Source organism: Lynx canadensis, chromosome B1 (assembly GCF_007474595.2).
Source record: "Lynx canadensis isolate LIC74 chromosome B1, mLynCan4.pri.v2, whole genome shotgun sequence".
In the NCBI taxonomy this organism is placed as follows: domain Eukaryota; kingdom Metazoa; phylum Chordata; class Mammalia; order Carnivora; family Felidae; genus Lynx; species Lynx canadensis.
The window spans coordinates 111,354,857-111,381,880 of record NC_044306.2 but is presented as its reverse complement, the minus strand read 5'-3'; the positions used below and the strand labels follow the sequence as shown (position 1 = coordinate 111,381,880).

Here is a 27,024-nt window from a genome sequence, read left to right as displayed (position 1 = left end):
TAAGTTGAGATCTGAATATAAGAAAAGGCCACCAGCTATGCCAGGGGTAAAGTTGTTGAGACCAAAGGCACAAGTAAAAAGACTCTGAGACAGAGAAGTTGACAAGTCTACTGAATACAAAGGACATGGTGGCCAGGCCATCCTACCTTGCTTCAAAATAGGATTTTTTTTTTCTTAAAGAAAAGTGCATATTCAATCATTTCAATTCCTTCTAAAGTCACCAAGACTATAATTTTTTAGTCAATTGTTATTTATGGTTTCATTATTTTCCTGTTAAAATTCAGAATACATTAAATGAAATAAAAATAAGTGGATCTTGGAACTTAATGCTATTTTTAAAAAGATTTTCATGCACTGCATGAAAATTGGTGTGTTTCCCTGATTGCCTTCACTAAAGAATAAAATTCTAAATTAACATTTCAAAGTTATTCTCAATTATCTCATAAAAACTTTAACCTACTGAAGAAAATCTTTTTTTTTTTTTTTAACACATTCACACATCCTAAATTGGTGGTAAAACTGACTCATCTCTAATTCTGTATTAATTTTCTCAGATTGTCTTAAGAAAACCAACATTCCTTTCTGAAGAAATACATTTATATCAGAAAACAAATACAGTTAATTTTCCTTACTCACAGATCTTACCTATGCACTAAAATTTATTCAGAAACCCTAAATCAATACCTTGTTTTTGAGGTCATTTGTAGACATACAGAACTACAAAAAATAAGCTGCCCGACATATACATTCCCAGCTGAGGTAGAACAAGGCAACACTCTGCCTTCTTGAGCTCTCATACTATAAACAAGTATCCTTTTTGTCATCTACTTAGCCCATGTTTTTGTATTTGGGGGCTTTTTATAAGGGACTGTGCTATTTAAAATGTTCCCTAAGCATACTGCTGTCTAGTGTTGCTAAGTGCAAGGCGGCTGTGATGTCCCTTACAGAGAGAACATACGTTAGATGAGTTTCTTTTTTTCTTTTTTAAGTTTATTTATTTATTTTGAGAGAGGCAGAGAGAGAGTGCAAGCAGGGGAGGGGCAGAAAGAAGGGGGGGGAGAGAGAGAGAGAGAGAGAGAGAGAGAGAGAGAGAATCCCAAGCAGGTTCTGCACTGTCAGCACAGAGCCTGATGTGTGGCTCCAACTCAAACTGAGATTATGACCTGAGCCAAAAACCTGAGCCGAAAACCAAGAGTTGGACGCTTAACCAACTGAGCCATCCAGGCGCCCTTAGACAGAGGTTTCTTTCAGACATTAGTCATAGTGCTGTTCACTACAAATTCAATGTTAATGGATCAACAATATATATTGTCTTCAAATGGAAACACAGATAAAAACAAGATTTTGATCAGTTGATGAAAATGCTTTGACCAGAGGCTTGAAGGAATCTACTCCTAAAAGCAATGACTCATTTTTCACTAATTCAGTGTTTATGTTGATTTTATAGAATATAACTACCAAAATAAGAAGAATCAACTGCAATCCTCTTTTTAACTTGATAAGAAAAAAGATTTCTTAAAACTAAATTCTATAATTCTCAAGTCTTCATACTAGGGATTTACATCCTTATATGATATTACATAATCATATCTACCCCTACTTATTTTTCATTAAAATTTCTTCTTTCTTTTTAATTTTTAGAAAACAAACTATCAACTGCCATCAAACAACTACATTTTTAAAATTAAATTAAATTTTATTTTTTTACTTTATTTATTTTTTAATATGAAATTTATTGTCAAATTGGTTTCCATACAACACCCAGTGCTCATCCCAACAGGTGCCCTCCTCAATGCCCATCACCCACTTTCTCCTCCCTTCCACCCCCCATCAACCCTCAGTTTATTCTCAGATTTTTTTATAGTTTTTAAATTTTTTTAACGTTTTTTAAATTTATTTTTGAGACAGGCAGAGACAGAGCATGAACAGGGGAGGGTCAGAGAGAGGGAGACACAGAATCTAAAACAGGCTCCAGGCTCTGAGCTGTCAGCACAGAGCCCGACGCGGGGCTCGAACTCACGGACCGCAAGATCATGACCGGAGCCAAAGTCGGCCGCTTAACCGACTAAGCCACCCAGGCGCCCCTATTCTCAGTTTTTAAGAGTCTCTTATGGTTTGTCTCCCTCCCTCTCCAACTTTTTTTTCCGTTCCCCTCCCCCATGGTCTTCTGTTAAGTTTCTCAGGATCCACATGAGTAAAAACATATGGTATCTGTCTTTCTCTGTACAACTTATTTCACTTAGCATAACACTCTCCAGTTACATCCACGTTTCTACAAAAGGCCATATTTCATTCTTTCTCATTGCCAAGTAGTATTCCATCGTGTATATAAACCACAATTTCTTCATCCACTCATCAGTTGATGGACATTTAGGCTTTTTCCACAATTTGGCTATTGCAAACAACTACATTTTAAAAAAACATATCAGGGGTGCCTCGGTGGCTGAGTTGGTTAAGCCGGCCAACTCTTGGTTTTGGCTCAAGTCACGATCTCACAGTTTGTGAGTTCGAGCCCCTGCTTGGGATTCTCCTTCTCTTTCTGTTCCTCCCATACTTGTGCTTTCTCTACCCCTTTCTCTCACTCAAATAAATAAATAAACAAACAAACTTAAAGAAACATACCAGTACATATAATAATTTATTCCTATTTTCCTCAGGAATCCTTGAGATATTCAAATAAGAATTCAATTTTAACTTTTCTTTGAGTATCATAAAGTACATTGTTCATTCACATTCATATGTATATAATATTTGCTATATTTACTAATATGTTCTATAATAGTTTTTTTTTTTTAATTTTTTTTTTCAATGTTTATTTTTATTTTTGGGACAGAGAGAGACAGAGCATGAACGGGGGAGGGGCAGAGAGAGAGGGAGACACAGAATCTGAAACAGGCTCCAGGCTCTGAGCCATCAGCCCAGAGCCCGACGCGGGGCTCGAACTCACGGACCGCAAGATCGTGACCTGGCTGAAGTCGGACGCTTAACCGACTGCGCCACCCAGGCGCCCCTATAATAGTTTTCTTTAAAAAAAAAATGTTGCTGTTGGTAACATACCATAAGCAAAGTCAGAAGACCAATACCATACTGAAAGAAAATATCTGCAACATATATCATAGATAAGAGGCTAGTATCTCTAAAATATAAAGAACTCTTACAAATCAATGAGAATAAAAAGAACAATACCCATTAAAATCTGGACAAAAGGGTAAGAAAATTCATGAAAAAAAAGATATATAAATGATACTTAAACATATGAAAAGATGCTCAATTTCACTTGTAGTATGAGAAATGCAAATTTAAGTATACTGAATGCCATTTCTCATCTATTAGATTAGCAAAATTCAAAAGCTTGGTAACACACTATATTGGCAAGACTAGAGAAACAAGCACTCTCATACATTACTGACAGGGCTACGAAATGGAGGAAATTTTGAAGTATCTAATAAAGTCACGCATTTACGCAGCAAACCTACTGGGAATTCGCCCTGAAGACACACCTCAAACAATATGCAACACACACACATACACACATACACACACACACACACACACACGGTTATGTATTGTCACATTATTTGTAATAGCAAAGTATTGGAGACAGGTTGCATAAATGATGGTTTATCCACACAGCGGAGTATTACACAGATATAAACAAATAAAATGAGGATGTGTCCTATGAATTGATATGAAGTGATTTCCAGAATATATTAAGTGAAAAGTAGGTGCTAAAGAATATACAGACTTTACTGTCTTTTGTTGAATATGTGTGTGTCGGGGGCGGGCGGGGGGGGGGGACAAGAATTTAAACATGGAGCTGTTTATTTTTGCAAAAAAGAAACACAGGTATGATATATTGGTTACATATAGCAGGTGAGTAAGAACAGGATAAAAGGCTTAAGGAAGGCATATGAATTTATGTTTTTATACAGCTTTGACTCTTAACTAGGTTCATATTTTACATAGTCAGAAATAAAAATAAATCAACAAGGTTGCACAGAAAACCCCTCATACTGAAATATAAACAATAAACTTAACTATATTTACATCAAATGATACTACAATCACAGTAAAGAAAAGTAACCCAAGTAACTTTTGAACATAATACTCCAACTCTATATTCCCAGGATACATTCTAAAAAAAAACCAAAAAAACAAAAAAATCAAAGGATTTGTGAACTTCACAAACTTGTAAAGGTTTTTTGCTAGTAGTGATACTAGTATAACAATTTGGAAGCTATTTGATGCGTATTGTATGTAGAATTGAGGAAGTAAATATACGGATGTTGTTGGGAACCAGGGCCCCTTCTCATTTTAGAAGTAAAGAAATATAATCATGAAATGGAAGGACAGGAAGAACCCTGTGGTTTAGAACTGGAATTAGAGATATCAATATGAACTCATGATTATTTTTTAAAAGTATCTTCCAGCAGGGTGTCTGGGTGGCTCAGTCGGATGAACCTCTGACTTCAGATCAGGTCATGATCTTAGGGTTCATTAACTCGAGCCTTGCTTCGGGTGAGTGTGAGCCCCACTTCTCTCTCCCCCTCTCTGTCTCTCTGCCCCTTGCTCACTTGCACTCTCTCTCTCTCAAAAAAAAAAAAGAAAAAGCATCTTCTAGCACACATCTAAAAATGTAAGACAGGAATGGATATTCACACACATATTGCTTATATATGCTTATATATGTTTATATATGCATAAAACATTTGCAGAAGGATATCCTGGAAGGAAACTGTGGCTAATTCTGAGGATTGGACTGAGGGACTGCAGAACTTACTAGATTATCTATTAGAACTGATTTTACCAAGTACATGTATTACCTATTTAAATACTATGTAATTCTTAAGTTTATTTATTTTGAGAGAGAGAGAGAGAGAGACAGACAGACAGACAATGAGCAGAGAGGGAGAGAGACAGAGAATCCCAAACAGGCCCTGCACTATCAGCATGGAGCCCCACGCAGGACTCGAAACCACGAACCGTGAGATCACGACCTGAGCCAAAATCAAGAGTTGGACACTCAACCAACTGAGCCACCCAGATGCACCAATACCATGTAATTCTTTAACGTAGCCTCCAAAGCAAATACTTCTCATCCTTACAGTTATACAGAGAACAATCCAAAACAAACACACCAATCTAACCTTCAGGATTGCTGTCTGGCTCACATGTCTGCAGAGTTCCTTGTTGCTTAAAGGTTGTATTTTTCTTTTTCAATATTTCCAAGCCTTCTAAAGCCGTACTATGTTCAGACAATGACTTTAAAAGGGAAATGTTATTTACTAATCCAGAGAGTTCTGAAGGATTTCTAGGAATATTCCAGTATTGTTTGCTTTCTCCAACAGTTTCTACATCAATATGGTCATGGTCTAAACTAATCCTTCCCAAATCTTCAGGTTCAGGAATACACGCTTCTGTGTCTTTGGAAATTGGACGCTTTTTTCCCAGAGGGTAAAACAAAGAATTAGAAACTTGGGTATTTGATTTATCAAGTGCAACACATTCTTCAGAGTGATTCTGATTGACATTTAATTGTTGGATACTGATATCACTGCTAGAAATTGATGGTAAAACCCATTCATCGTTTTTGTCTAAATTACTTCCCATAACAAAAGGCTGAGGCTCCTCCTGGTCTGAGAATAGGCTATTTTCAGGAGTCTGATTAATGACTATATTTAAATGAGGAATATGTAAATTCGAGCTGACATCTTTAGATTTACTCAGTAGTGAAGCAGTATCATAGTTAATTCTCACTTTTTGAATAGATTTATTAGCATCTTCATTATTATCTACATATACGTCATCAGTCCATTCTAAGGATGAGTCAAAATTGCTTAATGTGTCACTGTACTCTTCTGTTCCTTTTCTAACGTTTTCAGCTTTCCAAGGTCCTGTGTCAAAACCCACATAAGCTTTATCACAAAATTGTGATAGAAGAGTCTCTTTAATAGGAAATGTCTTTGTAGGTTTATCCCCAATAGATGTTAAGAGAGACAAATGTTTACTGCCAACTTCTGTACAGCTTATATCTTCACATCTCTTTTGAACATCTGGACTACTGTCATTAACCAAAGTTTCCTTTACACGACTCCCTGAATCCTGGGAAATTTTGTTGTTTTCCTGTGACTCCTCCTCAGTGTCACTGGTTTCAAAACTGTTCAGATTAAAAGTCACCTCCACAAGTGGCTGTGTTACATTGCTCATAGGTTTGGGAATACTATTAAGACTTTCACTATCAGTATTACTGTTAGAAAGCATGCTGGTAAAGTCATCAGAGACCCTAGAATTTTTACTTCTAGAAGATTCAATCTGTAGATGTTCAGATTCTGGCAGAAACGACACTGGCTGTTTGTACTCCTTTTCTGGTGTTCCACATATATTTATCTCCTGAGTATTTTCTCTAATGAGAACTGATCCTTTTAGACACATCTGGTCATTTTCATTAACAGGTATTTTATTATTTTTTTGAATGTCAGGCTTGGATAATAAGCCATCATTCTCTACATTGCTACAGGTAACTGGTATATGGTTGCTTTCACAGAATGAAGGAATTTCCAGTTCTACTTCCTGATCCCAAAATTGATCATTAGCATCTACTGGCTTGTCTTCATTATACTTTTTACCCTCTTCAGCACATGTTTCAAAGAACTGTATCTTTTCTTGTACCAAAAGGTCTCTCAAATTTAAATCTATATTGTCTCCCTGGGCCTTGGGTTTCCTTTCTATATTATTTCCATCTTCACTAGAAGAATGTACAGGTGAGCTCTGTGAGGATAAATACATGGCCCACCGGCTTTTATTTCTCACGTTTTTCTCTGATTGATGCCGGTCGTGTAAACTTTCTGTGCTCTTCACGTCAGCACACTCCTTCTGTTCAATTATGCACTTTGGTTTAGTAGGAATGTTTATACTTCCTTGTAGTTGTATCTGAGGGAGATGTTCTGTAATCCCAGAATTTGGCTCCTTACACATAGTCGACTTGGACTTCAAAAGAGCTAATATATGTGCTTTGCTTCTGACGTTTTGTGAAACTCCCAAACAGTGAGATATCAAACCATCTTTTTTTATGGCCTCATTGGTCAGTAAAGAATCTGAATGCTTATTTACAGAACAGACAGGAAAGCAAGAATAATTTTCTTCACATAGCATTTCTGGGTTACTCTTAAAAGATGGAGTAGAGACAACTGAAGAAAAACGTAAGCCATTTGCTTCTCTATTCCTGTAAGTGACAATGTTCTCAGGGTCTATTGGCATATTATTTATATCTTTCTTGCCAGCAGTAGAAAACAAAGGAGGTGTGCTGTACAAGGGAGAAAGAAAATTAGGGCCAGGTTTCTTAGCCTCAAGTGATGCAGTTGATTCACCATTTTCTGTAATCATCATTTTCTTTGGCACTTGACGTGGTCCTTGAAAACCCTAAAAATATTAAAACAGTTATTAGCTGTCCCATTATCTACAAAGGAAGTGTAAAATGAACTGGCTCAAAAAAAAGGAAAGAAAAAAAAGGAGTCTGTTTTACCAGGTACAGTAATAAAGATATAAAATCTGCTAAATTAAAATGTAAATGCTCATTTGTATTAAGATTTTTCTAATTAGGGTTTACTTCCCTACCTAAACATATATTATGAAGTACCATTTTAATGATATAGAGTACAATAGCTTCAAATTCACTACTTCTTGGAACAATATTATAAATATATATTGACTTATTATTTTCAACAGATAAACTTACAGTAAACTTCCTTTTTAAACCAGCAGGCTGACATCCAAGGGATCGGCCAGAGGATAGAAATGTCCTTGGACTTAACTCTGGTGCTTCTTTACTGACATCCTGTTTAATAGCTATGCTTCCAGCAACTTTAACCTCCTCAACTGTGATTAAGTATCGGTCACCTTCTAAGTCATCTCCAGGCTTCACCTAAATTTTAAACAATACATTTTAAAGAACAAATAAGTTCTAAAACATAAATTCAAAATCACATATATCTAATTATTGGATTCTGTGTTCCAGTAGGTCACTAACACTACTAGCAAGACACAATAGGTATTCGATAAATAATTATTAAATGTATGAATCAATAACTAAGTCTTTATTATTATGTACTAGTTAAGAAGCACAAAAAGGAACAATACAGCAAAAAAATTATCACCAATTTGTGTATCCAATAATACACATGAGACCCTTTGTTGCATGCAGGAGGTACAATGACAAGCAGCACAAGTATGCCCTCTTTCAAGGAGTTCACCAGGAACTAAACGTAATTTTTTAAATTAGAGCTATTAAATAGCAATTATATATTTATCCTTATAAATTCAGATGAATTATATGCTCATAATTATTACAAATTAAATATTATTATAAATTATTAACTGAAATAATATTATAAATTATTAACCGAAATTGCTGAAATAATCATAATCCAAAAATGCATTTTAATTACTTGAATAAACAAAATATATTTTTTAAGATGTTTATTTTTGAGAGACAGAGAGACAGAGTGTGAGTGGGGGAAGGGCAGAGAGAGAGGGAGACACAGAATCCGAAGCAGGCTCCAGGCTCTGTCAGCACACAGCCCGACATAGGCTCGAACTCACAAACCATAAGATCATGACCTGAGCTGAGGCTGGATGATTAGCTAACTGAGCCACCCAGACACCCCATAAACAAAATACTTTTAAAAAACAAAACAGGGGCGCCTGGGTGGCTCAGTCGGTTGAGTGTCTGACTTCAGCTCAGGTCATGATCTCACGGTTTGTGGGTTTGAGCCCCACATCAGGCTCTGTGCTGACAGCTCATAGCCTGGAGCCTGCTTCAGATTCTACGTCTTCCTCTCTCTCTCTGCCCCTCCCCTGCTCACACTCTGTCAATCTCTCTCTCAAAAAATAAACATTAAAAACAAAAAAAATTTTTTAATAAAAAAAACCCAAAAAACATAGCACCTGCCACCATCTCTGTAGCATAAAAATAAGATTATTAACCCCTGGTAATACACAAAATCTGTGTATTATCTCAGACAATGTGTTTAGTCTTTACTCATTAGTAAATGATTTAAAATGAAATAACAGTAGTTAGGCCCAATTAAGCATCTACGAAGATAGTGCTTTTCCTCTTTATGATAAATATAAAGATACCACAACCACTATTAATGTCACATAAAATTTTAGAAGATTTATGGGGCGCCTGGGTGGCTCAGTCGGTTAAGCGCCCAACTTTGGCTCAGGTCATGATCTCACGGTTCGTGGGTTCGAGTCCCGCATCGGGTTCTGTGCTGACAGCTCAGAGCCTGGAGCCTGTTTCAGATTCTGTGTCTCTCTCTCTCTCTGCCCCTCCCCTGTTCATGCTCTGTCTCTCTGTCTCAAAAATAAATAAACATTAAAAAATTTTTTCTTTAAAAATTTTAAAAGATTTAACACCATGGTCAAAATCAACACAATGATAACAAGAATATGCATTTTAACACTTTTAGAATCACCATACTAAACTGCTAAGCACTTCACATACATGATTTCTAATTTTTAGACCAACACAATGAAATCTATTGTTTATATTTTATAAACAGTAGAGAAGTTAGACACAGAGAGAGGTTAGCTAGAAAGCATTTGAAAGTGGGACATGAACCCAGAATGACCTACTTTAATAGCCTTATTCTTTACACTGAAATTGCCTTTAGTTCCCTTTTTTTCCCTCCAAAAGGGAAAAATAGAGAATATTTGAGAAAATATTATAAATAGGAATAATTTCACAAAATATTCCCCACTGTAGTTCTCAGCCTATCAAGATCATGTAATAGAGTTAGGCTATAAGGTCACTTCCTGGGTTCAAATCCCAGCCCTACCACTGTAATTCTATGAACATGAGCAAGTTACTTAACTTTTCTGTACTGCACTCCTAATCTATAAAAATCACAGGGTTGTGGAAAGATTAAATGAAACAATATCTAAAAGTTTTTAGCACAGAGTGTGGCTAATAATAAATGTTCAATAAGTACTAACTATAATTAATACTATAGTAACACTAATAGTAACACTAACAGTATTTGACAATATTCATAAAGGAAAAAGAGATGTTTTTAACTTAAATATAGAGATTTAGATAACTTAAAAATAAGATAGAAACATTAAAATACCTCAAGGCACTTAAGAAATATACTCTCCAAACATTCTCCTTTGTCATCATATAAAATTGCCTGTATTAAAACAAATGTTAAACAATATAATATTGCTTTTCTTAAACATCTTCAATAAATAGCAAATCAAAAGTTGTTGCATAAGTAATCATATAATGAAAGAATTGCCCACTTTGTTTTGGACTAGAAAGTGTATTTCAGCGTACCTGGGTGGCCAGTGAGTTAAGTGTGACTTCAGCTCAGGCCATGATCTCATGGTTCATGAGATAAAGCCCACATTGGGCTTGCTGCCGTCAATGCAGAGCCTGCTTCAGATCCTCTGTCCCCGTCTCTCTCTGCCCTCCCCAATTTGAGCACACTCACTCTCTCTCTCTCTCAAAATAAACAAACATTTTTTAAAAAGTAAAAAAAACCAAAAAACAAAAACAAGGAAAAAAAGTGCATCTATCTCAAATGTTTCCTAAGCAACTATTCAGTCTGTGCAAGAGCAAAGGTATACATATAAGGAATTCACAAACTTAATCTCTACCAGAAGGATCTGGGATGGAACTGGAAAGAAAACAGAACTGGAATGTATTAGAGGGCAAAACAGAAGGCAAAATGAGTAAAGAGATTATGGTAATGGTGTGGCACAGAGCACCAGGGAGATGATCAGTGCTTGAAATAAGTCATCAGCATTGGGACGGATACTTGTTTATGAGGTATAAGGAATAAAATTTGAAGGAGAAAAAGGAAACTAAGGTAGTTACAACTTTCTGGCTTTCTCCTTGTTATCTCTAGACATTTTTTATACCAGTTTCTCCACTAGTCCCTTAAATATTACTGTTTCCATCACTTTGGAAAATAGTTTGGCAGTTGCTTAAAAGGTTAAACATGAGATGCCACGTGATCCGGCAATTCCACTCCTAGATATATATACAGAGAAATGAAAACATAGATCTTCACAACTTCACAAATATTGCACACAAATGTTCATACCAACATTACACATAACACACATAACAGCCAAAAAAGTGGAAATGACTCATATGTATACCAATTGAAGAATGGATAAATAAAATGTGACAGATCTACACAATAGACTATTACTGAACAATAAAAAGGAATAAAGTATTGACACATGCATCAACATAGATGAACCTTGAAAACATGCTAAATGAAAGTAGTCATTCAATGAAAGAACACATATTATACAATTCCATACACGTGAAAAGTCCAGAATAGGCAAATCTATTGAGACAGTAAGTAGATTAGTGGTTGCTTAGGGTTGGGAGGTGGATACTGAGTAGTGACCATTAATAGGTATGGGATTTCTTTTAGGGGTGACAAATGTTCTAAAATTATATTGTAGCAATGGTCAGCAAAATTCTGTGAATATACAAAGAACCATTAAACTGAATACTTTAAATGGGTGAATTGAAAAGTTTGTGAATGTTATCTCAACACAACTCTTTAAAAGACTGGTATTTACAAAGGCCCTATCTTTTCCCCTCTATTCTTTACATTCTCTACTCCATCCTTTGGCGATATCATCCATACAAACCAGATCATGTCATGCTTCTGTTCAAATCCTTCCAATGTCTCCACAGCTCCCAAAGAATAAGAACAAAAGTTCCTACAATGACCAATAAGGCTTACATAATCCCCTTTATCTCCATTCTCACCCTTGCTCACTCTACTCCTTGTTGTTTGCCTAACTCACTAGCCATACGTATTCATTTAGTTTATTGGTGTCTTTCCTCCATGCTATTTCCATGAAGTCAGGGATTTATGTGTTTTGCTCTCTCTGCATCCCCTAGAATAGTGTGTAACTCATAACAGGTTCTCAAAAAATATCTGCTAAATGAATAGATGAATGTATTCACTCCAGGAATTTCAAATATCTAAGTGTTAAATACTCCTAACATATCTATATCAGTGGCCCAGAACTTTCCTGAGTTCCAGGTCTCTAGAGACAATTACTTAAATGTTCCTAGGACAGAAAAAATTCAGTAAATTCAAAACAATGGAACTCAAAATCTTAATTTTTCCCTTGCTTTTTTTCTTTTTGAGATATCCTATTTCAGTACCATAAAAACAATACAAAAACCTGAAAGTCATTGTGAATTCTCACCTTTCACATCCAAGACCTTAAGATTCTATAATATTTTCATAATTTCTCCCTAATCATCCTTTCTCTCCACTGTCATTGCTAATGCCTGGTTGGCCAGACCCCCATCACTTTTTGTCTACATTATTCTTTAGACTACACTCTTCCTAACTTCATCCTACACAGCTGAGAAGTTATGATACACATTGCTGCCAAAGTGATCTTTCTAAAATAGAAACATGATTATGTCACTCTTCGACTCCTAATTCTTCACTGGCTCCTGAAGCAGAGAAGACAAAGTCCTTCATTATATGACTCCTGACTGCCTCTTTAGCTATATTCTACAATTGTCCAATATGAGTCCTTCATTCCAGGCATATTTAATTGCTTATAGTTCCCCAAATGTTTAATACACTTCCATACCTCCACGTTGTTACAGTTATACCATCTTTAGCTTCCGCCCCTCCAAGCTATCAATTCTGTTTACAAAACAAAACAAATCCTCAAAAACTATGCTTCATCTGGAAAGACTTCTCTGAACCAGAGTCTGACTTTGATGTCTCTCCTTTGTAATCTCATAGAACCCTAAGCATATCTCTTTACATATTATAATCTTATGTTCTCAGGTAAAAGCTCCTTGAAGGCAAAAACTATAATAACAGTTACCATTTATTGCATTCTTACAGTGTGCCAGGTACTTTGATAAGAGATTTATACATTTTTCTTATTTTTCTTATTTAATCCTCAAGACAACTTAAAGAAACTATAGCCCTTGAGAGGCTAAATAACTTGCCAAGATTACACATCTAGTAAGTGAAGAACGAGAATTCAAACTAAGGTTGTTTGACATTAACTGGTCTTCTACATTGCCTCCATATGTCTTATTTAACTTCTCCCACTGCCTACCAGCAACATATGTTTATTGAATGATGACTCAATTAATGGAAGATGAGTAACTGTGACAGTAAGAATTTGGATAGGTAGGGAAAAGGTAATACTAGTAAGAGAAATGGTGCAAGCAGTGGTTTGGATTTGAGAACAAGGCTGTAATTTAGGATCTACTAACTTTCTTGCATCACAGAAAATCCCTAGGACTAACTTGAATTTATCTTGTCTTCCTGTAACTTACCAATGAGAGGCATAAAATAGACATTCAATAAATATATGCTATACGTGCAGATAAAGTTGGATAACACCACTAGTGTGACCTAATATTATGATTTTGTACCAGAAGACATGAAGGATATGCAGAATCTAATCAGATGCCTTTTTTTTAAATGTTTATTTATTTTTGAGAGAGAGAGAGAAAGAGAGAGAGAGAGCAAGGAAGGGGCAGAGAGAGAGGGAGACAGAACGCAAAGCAGGCTCCAGACCCGAGCTGTTGGTACAGAGCCCGATGCAGAGCTCAAGCTCACAAACTGCGAGATCATGACCTGAGCCGAAGTCAGATGCTTAACCAACTGAGCCACCCAGGGGCCACAGATGTCCTTTTAATATAAGACAAAATCTATAAGACTTTGCAGACTTGGCCCAACCAAATAGGAAAACTATTAAATATGTGTATATATAGAGAGAGAGAAAGAATAGCTCAAACAGTGAATGGATTAATTAGTTTAAGACAAATTATTTAAAAATATGAATGAGGGCAGGCATAGACATTCATTTATTCAGATTAAAAGAATTAGGTAATTGCAAACTGGTGCAACCATTCTGGAAAACAATGTGGCGGTTCCTCAAAAAATTAAAAATAGAACTATTCTACAATCCAGCAATTGCACTATTAGGTATTTATCCAAAGGATACAGGAGTGCTGATTCGAAGGGGCACATGCACCCCAATGTTTACTGCAGCAATATAAACAATAGTCAAAGTATGGAAAGAGCCCAAATGCCCATCAACTGACAAGTGGATAAAGAAGATGTGGTATACATATATGATGGAATATTACTCGGCAATCAAAAAGAATGAAATCTTGCCCTTTGCAACAACATGGATGGAACTAGAATGCATTATGCTAAGTGAAATAAGTCAGTCAGAGAAAGACAAATATATGATTTCACTCATATGTAGAATTTAACAAACAAAACAGATGGACATAGGGGAAGGGAAGCAAAAATAAGATAAAAGCAGAGAGGGAGACAAACCATAAGAGACTCTAAATACAGAGAACAAACTGAGGGTTGCTGGTAAGGTGTTAGGAGCAAGGGGCTAAATGGGTGATGGGAATTATGAAGGGCACTGGTCAGGAGGAGCACTGGGTGTTATATGTAAGTGATGAATCACTAAATTCTATTCTTGAAATTATTACATTATATGTTAACTAACTTTGACTTAAATTTTAAAAAAGAGGGATGCCTGGGTGGCTCAGTCAGTTGAATGTCTGACTTTAGCTCAGGTCATGATCTCAAGGTTCATGAGTTTGAGCCCCTCATCGGGCTCTGTACTGATGGCTCAGAGCCTGGAGCCTGCTTTGGATTCTGTGTCTCCCTGTCTCTCTGCCCCTTCCCCACTCACGCTCTGTCTCTCTCTCTCTTTCAAAAATAAACATTGAAAAAAAATTTTTAATAGTAAGTAAAAATTAAAAAATAATAAAAGAATTAGATAATGCCATGACTTAAACCTAAGATATCAACTATGAGACCAACACTCTCTAAAGGGCATGGACTTAGACATCCTGTTGTTACTCCCACTAAACACAAGGCTCAACATATCCCTTTATGATGCTGGTAAGGGTACAGTGATTATCTATAACCCTAGGTCTCAAGTCCCAGCCTAGAATCTAATTAGTAACTTGTGTTCACTGATATACCTTCAATTTACTTGGGCAGTAACATTTTTATCTAAAGTTTATTTATTTGTTTGTTTATTTTTAAGTAATCTCTACACCCAATGGACTCAAACTCACAATTCACAACCCTGAGACCAAGAGTCACCTGCTCTATGGAATGAGCCAGCCAGGTGCCCCTAAAAAAAAATTTTTTTTAAACTATGGAAAAGGACTTTTTAACTCCTGAAACATTTAGAACTGGATAGTGACAAGGCAGTAAATCACCCCCAAAATATCAATGCTTTTGAGTTAAGATCATGAATAGGTTTTAGTAATTATGCAACCCATGATTTTGAAGTATCTGTGCTATTTTAACATTCAAAAATTATTTTTTACTTTAAAAAGTACTTGTAATGTTTCAATTTACAAAGACAGATTATACATTTATGATCCCAAATGTGTAACTGAAAAATTCATTTTGGATATGTGGCCTTTATTTTTTTGTAACTCTTAGAGAGAGAGGAAGGAAAGGGGAGAGAGAGAGAAAGAAAGAAAGAAAATCAGAGTCACCTGGCTGGGTCAATGCAAGCAGGAGAGAATGCAAGCAGGGGAGAAGAACAGAGGGAGAGAGAAAGAGAATCTTAAGCAGGCTCCATGCTCAGCACAGAACCCAACATGGGATTTGATCCTACAACCCTGGGATCATGACCTGATCTGAAATCAACAGTTAGATACTCAACTGAGCCCCCCAGGTGCCCCAGATATGTGACTTTTTAAGTGAAAGAGGTGGGTAACTTAATTTTACTAAGTTTATAAACAGTATTAGAATACTTACAAAGCCTTAAGAATAACTATGTTTATGTTTAATTTACTAGATATAATAGAAGGATTTTGGCAATTGGGAGGTTTTTATTTGTTAGGACAACTAAAATGCTAAAGAAAGAAAATCAGAGGCACCTGGCTGGCTCAATTGGTATGGCATGCAACTCTTTTTTTCTTTTTTTTTTACTTGAGAGATGGAAAGAGCTTGAGTGGAGGAGAGGCACAGAGGCAAGGAGAGGGAGAATCCCAAGCAGGCTCTGCACTGAATGTGGAACCCAAGGGAGGGCTTGATCCCACAATCCTGGGATCATGACCTGAGCTGAAATCAAGAGTCAGACACTCAACCGACTGAGCCACCTATGTGCCCCAGCATGCAACTCTTGATCTTGGGATCATGAGTTTGAGCCCCACATTGGATGTAGATATTACTTTGGGGGGGGGGGGGGAGAAAGAAAAAAAAAGAAACGGACACCTGGCTTGTTCAGTAGGAGGAGTATTTCACTTTTGATCTAAGGGTTGTGGGTTTGAGCCCCATGTTGGGTATAGATTACTTAAAAACAAAATCTTAAAAAAAAAAAAAAAAAAAAAAGAAAAAGAAAAAAGAAAATAAATTTATAAATTTAAAATATTTAAAATTTTATGTCTGTTACTAGACTGATGATTAAAAGTATCCAGTTTGTTCAACTTAAATTGACTGAACGTTAAACCCACTGAACGTTAAAGTTAATAGGAAGTGTAAGTTGAACTTGAAGGCTTAAAGCAAAATGATTTTTTTCTTTTAATTTTGTTTTAACTAATTGCTAATTTAAAAATAATAACAAGTAGCCTTTCTACATTGAAAAGCTTCTCTGGTAATTTCACAATGATAGATATGTAGAATAAGGACAGAATATGGAGATCTTTAACTGCTAACTGAGAAGTATGACTTGTAACTTCATGTATTGTCAACTCAAATGTGTTGGAGGGTTTTTTTTGTTTTTGTTTTTAATTTGTAATATTAACAGAGACAGCAGAATGGTTAGGATATGGGCTCTGGAGCCAAAAAGCCTAGGGTCACATATGACTTCTCCATTTTCTAACTATGAGATCTGTGGACAAGTTATTTCACCTTTCTGTGCTTCAGTTTCATCCTCAGTAAAATAAAGATAAAAATAGTACCTAGTAGTGGAGTTATGTAGACTAAGTAAGTTGACACATTTAAAGCATGCCTGGCACCTAGTAAGCAGTTGACAATATAAGTTTTTTTAAAAATCCATCCGGGGGGGCACCTGGGTGGCTCAGTTGGCTGAGCATCCTACTTTGGCTTGGGTCATAATCTCGTGGTTTGTGGGTTTGAGCCCCACATCAGGCTCTGTGCTGACAGCTCAGAGCCTAGAGCCTGCTTCAGATTCTGTGTCTCCCTCTCTCTGGCCCTCCCCTGCTTGCACTCTGTCTCTCACAAAAATAAATAAACATTAAAAAAAAATGTTTTTTTAATCCATCTGGGAAGGGGAATGAAGGGACAAAATGGATGAAGACGTCAAAAGACACAAAATTCTAATTCTAAAAATAAATAATGTACAGCATAGTGACCATAATTAATACCACCATACTGCATATTTAAAAGTTGCTAAAAGTAAATCTTAAAAGTACTCATCACAAAAAATAAAAGAAAAAAAAATTTGTTAACTATATATGGTGACAGATGGTACCCTACACTTACTGTGATCATTTTGCAATGTATATGAATATCAAATCACTACACTGTACACCTGAAACTAACATAATGTTAAATGTCAATTATACTTCAATAAAAAAATAAACAAATGAGCAGATTGCTCTCCCTAATTGGGTGGGCCTCATCTGATCAGAGGAAGGACCAAAGAGAATAAAAAGCTTGAGTAAGAAAAAACTCCTCCTGCCTGATTGTCTCTCAGCTGAGTTATGAGTGCTCTCCTGCCTTTTGACTCAAACTGAAATACTGGCTCTTCCTGAGTCTCAAGCATTCCAACATTTATACTGAAACTACACTATTGGCTTTCTTGGATCTCCCATCTTACCAACTACGGATCTTGGGACTTGTCAGCTTCCACAATCACATGATCCAATTCCTTAGAATAAATCTCTTTTCTCCCTCTCTCTCTCTACATGTGTGTGTATACACACACACACACACAGGGATAAAAGAGAGAGTAAGAAATATTTATATACCTTTATGTATTTCTTTATAAGTACATGTAAGACTGAGTCCTAAGGAAAAATTTAAACTTTGAGAAGAGAATGAGCCCACAGAAAATACTTAGACATCAGTAAGCAACATCAGGAAAGTGTGGTGTCACAAAAGTCAAATGAAAAGGTATCAGGAAGAAGAATGGAGGAGCCAACAGTGTTGCATAAGGTCATGAGAACTGGTTAAAGAATATTATGATTTGGCAGATGGAGACCCTTGGGGGTGAGAAAAGAAACCCATAGAAGGATTACCATATCTAGTAAAGTAAAAGATCACCCTAGCAAATAATTCTCTCAAGACTGATAGGTACATATCACGATCAAAGTAACTAATTGAAAGAAAACATGAAAATAAAGAGTACTCTGTACATAATTTTAGAAATCAGCAACTTTTCTACAATGGTGTGTCAACTCTGTACGTACCATTTCCCTCTATTACCATGTTAGAAATATATTTTAATATATTTTTTTATCATTAAACTCATGCCTGCAAAGAAAAAAAATATGCCAAAATTCCTAAATCATTTTATAGAAAACCTAATTCAACTTTTGAAAATCAAAACAAATTCAATAATATTTAGTGAACTTTTATAATGCACAAATTAATCACTATAATCATCTGATCACTTCTGTTTTCATATTGTTTCAGTTTATGGACAAATTTAACATTCTATCATCTATAGAGTCTTTTTTAATAATCAAAAGGCAAGAATCTAGCTCTTGAATTTTGTAGTCAACTGCTTTGTACTTACTTTGTTTCCCAAGTGAGTGATCTTCAGAGTTCCATCTTGCCACACTTTTGACTTCTTCATTTTTTGATGAGTATATAGTACCTTATTTCCAAAAGTACAAAAGAAATGGTTTCTTTTTACGTGTATTAAATGTTATATATCTTTATACACTTCCTACCCACAAAAAATATTTAGACATCTTTTATCAAAACAAAAGATATAATAATAACAACAAAACATCAGGGTGTCTGGTTGATTCAGTTGGCACAGTACATAACTGTGAGTTCAAGGCCCACAATGGGCCCTGAGCTTACATGAAAAAACAATAATAATAATAAATAACAACAAACATCAATTAAAAAAAAAGAAACTTGGTAGTAGAAGTCAAGGCAGGAAAGAAACAAGATAAAATCTAAAGAGGAAACTGAAAAGTTAACTGGACAACAACAATTTTGAGGGGCACCAGGGTGGCTTAGTCACTTAAGCATCCGACGCTTGATTTCAGCTCAGGTGATGATGCCAGGGTTGTGGGACTGAGCCCCACGTTGGGCTCTGTGCTGAGCGTGGAACCTGCTTAGGATTCTCCCCACCTCTACCCCTCTCTCCTGCTTGCACGCACACTTATACACTCTCTCTCTCTCGCTCAAAAAAATAATAACAATGATAATTTTGAGCTTCTCAGTCATCTGTGGGAAGGAAAATATTTGTTGAGTTATACAGAAGTCATGATCTGTGCTCAAAATGTAGTCCAGAGACTCCTATAAGTCCCCAAGACCTTTTCAGGGGTCTATGAGGTCATAGGTCTATGAGGTCATATTTTCGTGATGTTATTTGCCTTTTCTCTCATTTCTTCAGGCATGCAGAATGGAGTTTCCCAGGGTTATGTATACGCAATGTTGTAAGATTCAATTTCAGACTAATGCAGAGGCAGATCTGAGAATCTAGCGGACTTTTATTAAGTCAATTGCTAGGAGGATTTGCAAAAAAAAGTAAAGCAATGCCACTTTTTTCTATGTGTTTTTCTTCTGTTGTTGTTTTGGAAAATATAGCTATTTCCATTAAAAAAAAAAGTAATTTATGTCCGATGTAATGGGTTATTTTTAATGAATTAATAAATATTTTTTAAATTTGTTACAATTTATCATATGAAAGACATCAATAGACATAAGCCCCATAATCAAAAATTCTCTTGGGTCCCCAATAATTGTTTAGAGCATAAAAGGATCCTAAGACCAAACAGTTTTAAGAATCACTAATCTAGATAGAAGAGGCATGCCAATTCTTCAAAAGAAATTATTTCCTGGTCCTAACAAAGAGCTTACAAAGAGTTTGTTCCAAAGGACTTTGTATAACAAACCTGAATAGTAGGCAAGAGATAGGGTTGCCAGGTAAAACATCAGGCAATATTTGAAGTATACATATTTATACCAAAAAAATTATTCACTGTTTATCTGATACTTAAATTTAACTAAGTGTCTTGCTTTTAGGTTCTGAGGTTGTTTGTTAAATCTATCAACCCTAGCAAGACATTTGTGAAATGTGAAAGGAAGTAAGAAAAAGGAAATAGTGGGGCACCTGGCTGGCTCAATGGATGGAGCGTGCAATTCTTGATCTCAAGGTTGTAAGTTAGTGCCCCACAGTGGGTGTAGAGATTACTTGAAAATAAAATATTAAAAAATAATAATAATAATAAAATAAAGAGGATTTTAAAAAAAGAAAAAAGGAAATAGTGAAAACTGGTAAGACTCACAATAAATTCCTGGCTTTCCATTATTTCTTCCGAAGTTATAAACGAGTCAGGTCCAGAAAATAACTGTGGTTATTCAATTATTTGTATCACCTAAAATGAAAACAAAGAACATTCAACCTTGATGAAAAGAATAAATATCAAACACAATTGTTTCCCACAAACTCGACAGAAGAGAGAAATCTGAGAGTTCTAAGTCTTAGAATCACCAAGGGAAACATAGGTATAATCAAATTATCTGATACTAAGTACACAATAAAAGAGTGACCCTACCCTGTGGAAAAAGAATTTGCCAAGAAAAACTAAAAGAGAAAACTAAGTAAAATATGTAAGATAATGTATATTATAAAATACATACAATAACATGTTATTAATATATATTATATAACAATAATATATATTACATAAAATAATTAGCGTGGAAAGCTTTTTCTAGGTGCCATAACATGTATCTGAAAATGATCCCACAACATATGGGATCCTTGTGGAAAGAGCTTCAATTTTCCATTTTCTAAATTGCTATAGGCACCACAAGATGGCCCCCTTGCGTTTTGAATTTTTCCTTTTACATCTTAAAGTCAACATATCCTAGCATCCAAGAATATACAAATTTCCTCTGCAAGGAATAATCTTTGCAATATCACTGCAATGATATTGGAATGAGTACTGTAGTTATCCTATGCTGCTGGATAAAATTGTTACTGTGGGCAAATTTAGAAATCTAAAATTACTGATGGGGAATTGAAGAAGTAAACAGAGATGCCAATGAAAAAAAATTTTCTAAAGCACTGGTTCCAAAGGTATGAACCCTGGACTAACAAGACAACATCACCTGGGAACTAGTTAGAAATTCAAGGTCTTGGGTCCCACCCCTGACCTGTTCAATCAGAGAGTCTAAGGTCAGGCCCAGTACTTCGTTTTAACATGCCCTGCAAGTGATAGTGATATATGCTCAATTTTGAGAACACACGGCTAAACCACCCAGGATGATTCAATGAAAGTATAATTTGCAATTCTAGATTCAAATCCCCTTTCATACATATAAAATATACCACATACGTATCATTTATAAATTACATATATTATTTCCCTTAGTACTTGCCAGACAATGTGCTAAACTAGGTACTAAAATGAACAAAATACTATTCTTAATCAAGGAAATTTCAGTGTAGCAGGGTGAAAAACAGTACTTACAATAAACCATGACAGAAATAAGCACAGGAGGGGCACTTAACTGGGTCTAGGGCATCAAATAAGGCTTCCCGAAGAACATAATGTCTAAGCTGCAAGTTGAAATAACCATAACCGAAAGAAGATGCCACGAATGTATTTCCAAAATGAAATCAATATATACAAGGGCCTGTGAAAAGACACAGCAAGGCATGATCAAGGAACTCAGTACGATTTAGGAGTCAAGATAGGGAATAGTGAGAGAGAAGACTGGAAAAAACTGAGAAATAATAGGAGTCGGAGGGCCTTCTATGCTTTGCCGAGTTGTTTGAACTTTGCATAAAGGCAGCGGGAAGGGTAGGGTTTTAAGAATAAGATTACATAATCTGACTTGGGTTTTACAAAGATTGCTCTGGCTGCTGAATGGAGATAGGAGGGATAAGGGATTAGGCAAACGAGGTATGAATACTTGCCCCAGGACATAGTTCACAGGACAGGACACAGGCCTATGGAGGCACTGCCTTTCAGAGATAAAAACTCCCATATCCTACAGGAATTGCTAAATCCCTAATGAATGCCAAGAAGATAACAGATGTCCAGAGAAACACATCTTTCACTACTTGCTCCCAACCACTGAATGTGTTGGACATTCTACATATGTATGAGACTACATGGTGTAGGCACAGTGCTTGGCATGTGGCAGTTATTGATATGAGATTGCTTTAATAACAGCTATCATTTATTCAGTGCAATTATGTGCTAGACATCTAACATGCTTTAAATGCTCACAACCTTACTGTATAGATTTCAATTTTCACATTATTTTACAAAAAAAGGAAACGAAAGTATATATCAGTAAATAATTTGCCCAAGATCACAAAATAAATGGCAGATTCAAAATTCAAAACTAAGTAGTTTAGGGGCTCCTGCCTGGCTCAGCCCCTAGAGCATGCACCTCTTGATCTCCAGTTGAGTTCAAGCCCATGGTGGGCATAAAGTTTACTTAAAAAAATATGAAATTTTAAAAACTAAGTAGTCTAAACTCTGGCACTCATACTCACAAATATGACATATAACTATTTATTGAGTGCCTACTATATCAGGCAGGAAGTAGACTAGATAATTTATATCATATAAAAATTATATATAATATTTGCCAGTCTCAGAATCCTGAAGGCATGATCTAAAGCACTGGTTTAGATATTATCACCACAACATACAGATTAGGAAACCGGTATTTACTAATATAGGATTACTTATATTCTATTTAGGAATTGCAAGATAAATCTCCATTGTTTTCCTAAATCTGAGATACTACTTGCGGGATTTACAATTTAAAAGGAATTGTAAAGATCCATGCTCTCAGAAGTGTAAATTAGACAATAAAAAAAAAAAAGACTAGCTTAAAAAAAAAGGCTAACTGTATTCAAAAATATTTAAAGAGGCCTGGAGTGCCTGGGTGGCTCATTCGCTTAAGCACCTCTTGATTTTGATTCAGGTCATGGTTCGTGAGTTCGGGTCCTACATCAGGTTCCTACTGACAGTGAGGAGGCTACTTGGGATTCTCTCTCACCCTCTCTCTCTGTTTCTCCCTCTCACACAGGTGCACACACTTGCTCTCCACCGCAAAATATATAATTTTTTTTTAAAGAAGAGCTAGTAACTATTCTTCTCGAACTGTTCCAAAAAATAGAATTGGAAGGAAAGCTCCCAGACTGATTCTACAAGACCAGCATTACCTTGATTCCAAAACCAGACAAAGACCTCTCTAAAAAGAAAAATTACAGGCCAATATCAATGATGAACACAGATGCAAAAATTCTCAACAAGACATCAGCAAATCAAATCCAACAGTATATTAAAAGAATTATTCAACATGGTCAAGTGGGATTTATTCCTGGGCTGCAAGGGTGATTCAGTCTTCACAAATCAATCAACGTGATACACATTAATAAAAGGATAAGAACTATATGATCTTGTCAAAAGATGTAGGAAAAGCATTTGACAAAATACAGCATCCATTCTTGATAAAAACCCTCAACAAAGTAGGTATAGAGGGAACATACCTCAACATCATAAAAGCCATATATGAAAGACACACAGCTAATATCATCCTCAATGGGGAAAAACAGAGCTTTTCCTTATAGTCAGGAAGGAATAAGACAGATTTCCAGTCTCACCATTACTATTTAAATAGTACTAGAAGTCAGCCTCAGCAATCACACAACAAAAAGAAAAAAAACAGGCATCCAAATCAGCACGGAAGAAGTCAAACTTTACTATTTGCAGATGACATGATACTCTATGTAGAAAACCAGAAAGACACCACCAAAAAAATTACCAGAATACATGAATTCAGCAAAGTCTCAGGATATGAAATCAACATGCAGAAATCTGTTGCATTTCTATACACCAATACGAAGTAGCAGAAAAAGAAATCAAGCAATCTATCCCATTTGTAATTGCACCAAAACAATTCGATACCTAGGAATAAACCTAGGTAAATAAAGAGGTAAAAGACCTATACTCTTGAAGACTATAGAACACTTATGAAAGAAATTGAGGAGGACACAAAGAAATGGAAAAGCTTTCCATGCTCATGGACTGGAAGAAAAAACATTGTTAAAATGTCTATAGTACCAAAAGGAATCTACATATTCAACGCAATCATTATCAAAATAACACCAGCATTCTTAACACAGCTAGAACAAACAATCTTAAAATCTGTATGGCACCACAAAAGACCCCAAATAGCCAAAGCAATCCTGAAAAAGAAAAACAAAATTGGAGGCATCCTGATTCTGGATTTCAAGCTATATTACAAAGCTGTAGTCATAGAGACAGTATGGTACTGGCACAAAAACAGACACATAGATCAACAGAACAGAATAAAGAACCCAGAAATAAACCCATAATTATACAGTGCATTAATCTCTGACAGAGCAGGAAAGAATATCCAATGGAAAAAAGACAGTCTCTTCCACAAATGGTGTTGAGAAAACCAGACAGCACCATGGAGAAGAATGAAACCAGACCACTTTTTTACAACATACACAAAAATAAATTCAAAATGGGGGTGCCAGGGTAGCTCAGTCAGTTAAGTGTCCAACTCTTGGTTTTGGTCATGATTTCACAATTTGTGAGATCAAGCCCCATATCAGGATCTGCACTGGCAGCACAGAGCCTGTTTGGGATTCTCTAGCTCCCTCTGCCCCTCCTCAGCTCATGCCATGTTTGTCTCTCTTAAAATAAGTAAATAAACAAACAAACAAATAAATAAATTTGAATGCATGAAAAAACTAAATGTGAGGTAGGAAACCATCGAAATCCTAGAAGAGAACAAGCAGCAACCTCTTTGACCTTGGCCAGAGTAACTTCTTACTAGAGACATTGTGGAAGGTAAGGGGAACAAAAGCAAACATGAAGTATTGGGACTTTATCTAGATAAAAAGCTTCTGCACAGGGAAGAAAACAATCAACAAAACTAAAAGGCAGCCTACGGAATGGAAGAAGATATTTGCAAGTGGCATATCTGATAAAGAGTTACTATCCAAAATCTATAACAAACTTATCAAACTCAACACCCCAAAAATAAACAATCCAGTTAAGAAATGGGCAGAAGGCACGAATAGACATTTTTCCAAAGACATTCAGATGGCAAACAAGACACATGAAAAGATGCTCAACATCACTCAGCATAAGGGAAATACAAATCAAAACCACAATAAGATACCACCTCACACTTGTCAGAATGGCTAAAGTAAACAACACAAGAAACAACAGGTGTTGGCCAGGATGTGGAGAAAGGGGAACCCTCTTGAGTTGTTGGTAGAAATGCAAACTGGTGCAGCCACTCTGGAAAACATAATGGAGGTTCCTCAAAAAGTTAAAAATACAACTACTCTATAGTCCAGCAAATGCACTAGTATTTGCCCAAAGGATAAAAAAAGTACAGATTCAGAGGTACATGCATCCCAATGTTTATAGCAACATCAACAATAGCCAAACTATGGGAAAAGCCCAAATGTCCAGCAACTGATGAATGGATAAAGAAGATGTGTTGTATCTATACATATATACATGTACACACAATAGAATATTACTCAGAGATCAAAAAGAATGAAATCTTTCCATTTGCAACGATGTGGATGAAGCTAGAGTATATTACGTTAAGCCACATAAGTCAGTCAGAGACTTACAGGATGGGGGGAAAAAAGGGAAACAAACCATAAGAGACTCTTAAGGATAAAAAACAAACTGAGGGTTGATGGAGGGAGGAAGGTGGGGGACAGTAGATGCATGATGGGTACCAAGGAGGGCATTTGTGAAGAGCCCTGGGTGTTGTATGCAAGTGATGAATCACGGAGTTCTACTCCTGAAACCAAAATTGCACTGTATGTTAATTAACTATAATTTACATAACATTTTGAAAAGAAAAAAAAAATTCCTTAAAGTCTTCATCTAACCACATCAAGTGTTGATCCACTAAAGGGTCAAAGTTTAATGTGGAAAACTTTTAAAGTGGTATGGAGCCCTCAGATGGTGGGATGATCATATAACCAGACACATACAAACACACCCCCCACACACATATATACTCATATATCCTTACACTGCTTTGTACATTCATATATAAAATTCAGTGTTCTCAATAAAATGAGTACCACTTCCTTTTAAGTACCACAAGATTTTTTTGGTCTTTTATTCTGGAACAAGCAGGACCTTTAGAATCCATAAATGGTTCAGATTCAAAAGTTGGAGTCTCGAACCCAATATCCTGTTTAAGAAACCAGTCAGTCCAAGTAACCAAAAGAAGCCCACACTTCATTTACCAAGATAGTAATTACCATGATCCTGTGTTAACCAAGTGGCAATGAGACTGACAAAGGACTTGACCCTTTGTCAGTCCTAAAAACAAACAGAAAAACCCTCCCTGGTCCTTACACGTATGCGGGAACTGCAGAGCAGAGGCTTGGAAACGCGGCGAAGAGGAGGCAGCAATTTTACAGGGATTCGGAGCAAGTTGCGACAGTCACTACCCAAACGTGGTCCGCACGGCACCCGGACCAGTCCGCTTCTGGCGGAACAGATTCTTTTAACTCTTTGCCCTAAATCAGTGACGCTGCCTCTCGCTCAAAATCCCCTTGCCTATCCACCCTCAATCCCGGGAAAACACTTCACCCGTCCATTGCATAAAATCCACTTTCGAATTTCTCCCGCGAAAAACTGTGACGTCATTAGCCCGCGACCGGAACAAATCAGGACCCAATGCTTGGCCCGCCCACGAGAAGCAGCATTTTCAAACCGCCAAACTTTTCGCTGAGAGCCTAGGCCAGCCGCGTACTCCGACGCCCCGCCCC

General features: G+C 36.2%; 1 protein-coding gene across 1 annotated transcript in view; it reads right to left on the bottom strand.

Moving 5' to 3' along the window:
* ZGRF1 (zinc finger GRF-type containing 1) overlaps positions 1 to 18,828 on the bottom strand; it is an 82,826-nt gene extending 63,998 nt beyond the window's left edge. The window contains 3 exon segments of the mRNA XM_032593068.1: positions 5,148 to 7,419; positions 7,736 to 7,921; positions 18,769 to 18,828. Coding sequence (XP_032448959.1) covers positions 5,148 to 7,419; positions 7,736 to 7,921; positions 18,769 to 18,828 — 2,518 coding nt within the window.
* Between the last annotated feature and the right edge of the window lie 8,196 nt (positions 18,829 to 27,024).